This window comes from Notothenia coriiceps, unplaced genomic scaffold (assembly GCF_000735185.1).
Source record: "Notothenia coriiceps isolate Sejong01 unplaced genomic scaffold, NC01 NC01_scaffold00000339, whole genome shotgun sequence".
Taxonomy (NCBI): Eukaryota; Metazoa; Chordata; class Actinopteri; order Perciformes; family Nototheniidae; genus Notothenia; species Notothenia coriiceps.
The window spans coordinates 14,763,243-14,765,576 of NW_011333040.1; the positions used below are offsets into that span (position 1 = coordinate 14,763,243).

Sequence of the window (2,334 nt, forward strand, 5' to 3'; positions counted from 1 at the left end):
GGATGAAACATTTTCAAGTAAATACTATACTAGAAATAGAGAGGTTGTATGACAATGATGCAAAATAATATAATATGAAAGCATCCAGAAAAATTACTAGATGACAACATTATTCAGCTTTGACTTTATAGGAAGGTGAAGGTCAGCTGTATATCTGGCTTTTCTATTATAGAAAGAGCCTTTAGTCAGGGTAACTGAAAATGAAGGCAGCTCTGATCAAGGTTTTCTGTAACTGTCCAACTCTGTTAACGTTTTATTTTCCATGAACCAGTCTTTAAACACTGCCAGAGCCCATACTGTGTTCCTGTTAGTGTTTACTTCCTGTCTGTCTTCTTCTACTGTTCCCTTTAGTGTTTACTTTACTAGGGCTGCAACTCACAATCACTAGTTGACTTAACTATGATGTATTTTCTGTAACACAATAACTAAAGTGTTGTTTCTGTCCTGTTTCCTCAGGTACTGTGTATGATCACAGCTCCAGTCACCATGATCCTGTCCTCTCAGCAGGACGCCTCCTTCGCCTTTGCCTCCTTGGCCATCGTGTTCTCGGTCTACATCACCCTGGTGGTCCTGTTTGTCCCCAAGGTAAAATCACTTTCACTATGGGAGGGGGCTTTAATCTTCTCTTGACCAGTTTGATTATAAGATATTTTACAAAGGGAGAATGAATGAATGAAGGTGGTCGCCTTAACGCGCCCCTTTCTGACAGTTTAACTCGTGATTGGGACAGCGTGGACATGACTGTGCTGCTATAGAGTATCCATCACTGGGGCAGTCTTCACCACATGTTTAACCTGAGCCTGCAGAGATTTGCAGAAAAGCAGTAATGAGGTCCAACACTGATGATTGGGGTTGACACCTGATTTGCTGATCGCGTACGATGGTCATAGCAGATTAAACCGACAAGATACAATGTTTACATTTATTTGTATTATTATTATTTTAGACAAAAAGTCGGGCTAGCTGTTTCCCCCTGCTTCCAGTCTTTTTGCTAAGATTACCCAATCTCTAATTCTGTTCTTAAGTGGTCAGCTTGTGCTTTGCACACTGAGGCCCCTGGCGTTCAGCTCGCTTCAGAAATCTTGGGCCACGCACTGTCAGTGTCCTGAGGCCCCAGGTATGTCAGTCAGCACACCGCTGGTTTGGATAAACAGACAGGAGTTACGGCATGGAGGCAAAGTAGTGTCTTGGGTTAGAGCAGGGGTGTCCAAAGTACGGCCCGCGGGCCAACTGCGGCCCGGGATCCATTTTTTATTGGCCCGCAGCAAATTATAAAAATAGAATAGAATGTGGCCCACACATGAAACTTGCACTTGACTGTATTGTTGTTCTTAGTTTGACCAGTAGGTGGAGCTACTCACTAGCTGCAGTCCTAATGCAGCTTCTCCACAAAAAAAAGTTTCAAATAAAAAATTTGTGGAGAAGCTGCATTAGGACTGCAGCTAGTGAGTAGCTCCACCTACTGGTCAAACTAAGAACAACAATACAGTCAANCCTGCTGCCCTGTGTTTTTGCCTTCCCTCTCCAGCTGTGTCTCCTCAGTGTGATTAGTCCTCTTTTCTGTCAGTTTTCCCTCTATGTTCCCCTGGTGTGGCTCGGTGTGTCATTGTTCCTGGTTTCCTGTCTCGGTCTGATTCTCTTTTTCCCTCCTGATTTTGCTACCCGTGTTCCCCGGTTTCTTCTTCATTCTGTTTTGCTGTTTTCTTACATTATGTTTAAACTTGTCTGCTCCCCATGGTTACATGTCTTTTTTTAACAGCTATATTTAGAAAAAGCTTGATTTTGTTATTTATACCTGCCTCCAAGTTTTGTACTGCATTTGGGTTCTGCTCACCTACTCACTCCGTGACACTCTAACCCAGGGGTGTCCAAACTTTTTTCACTGAGGGCCACATACAGAAAAATATGCGAAAGGTTGGGCCACTCACTAAAGTTAAGGTATATCGCCTCACCTCTAGTGTATTAACAGTAATAAAAATCAATCAATCAAATGTAGGTAAATCATTCTTGATAATTTATTATACTTAAAGAAAAAACTTTATACATCACATCTTTCTATGTATGGGTATTCATTTATCTATTTTCAAATAAAATCAATCAAATGTAGGTAAATTATTCTTGATAATTTATTATACTTAAAGAAAAAACTTTATACATCACATCTTTCTATGTATGGGTTTTAATTTTTTTTACAAAAAGGGTTGGCAGCTCATTCTCAAAACTGCAGCCTCAGATTGCTTCTTTGTCAGGATGGGGACCCCCTTCACAGCCCTGTATAAAGAGGGAAAAATAACAGGACAAGGGAAAGGGTAGGCTTTATTTAACCTAGTTATG

At 41.0% G+C, this 2,334-nt stretch overlaps 1 protein-coding gene across 1 annotated transcript in view; it reads left to right on the plus strand.

Moving 5' to 3' along the window:
- Positions 1-462: 462 nt before the first annotated feature.
- The window catches only part of LOC104946862 (gamma-aminobutyric acid type B receptor subunit 1-like), an 11,901-nt gene continuing 10,029 nt past the window's right edge, over positions 463-2,334 (plus strand). The window contains exon 1 of the mRNA XM_010772762.1: positions 463-585. Coding sequence (XP_010771064.1) covers positions 466-585 — 120 coding nt within the window. The 5' untranslated portion in view covers positions 463-465. The remainder of the gene's footprint in view (positions 586-2,334) is intronic.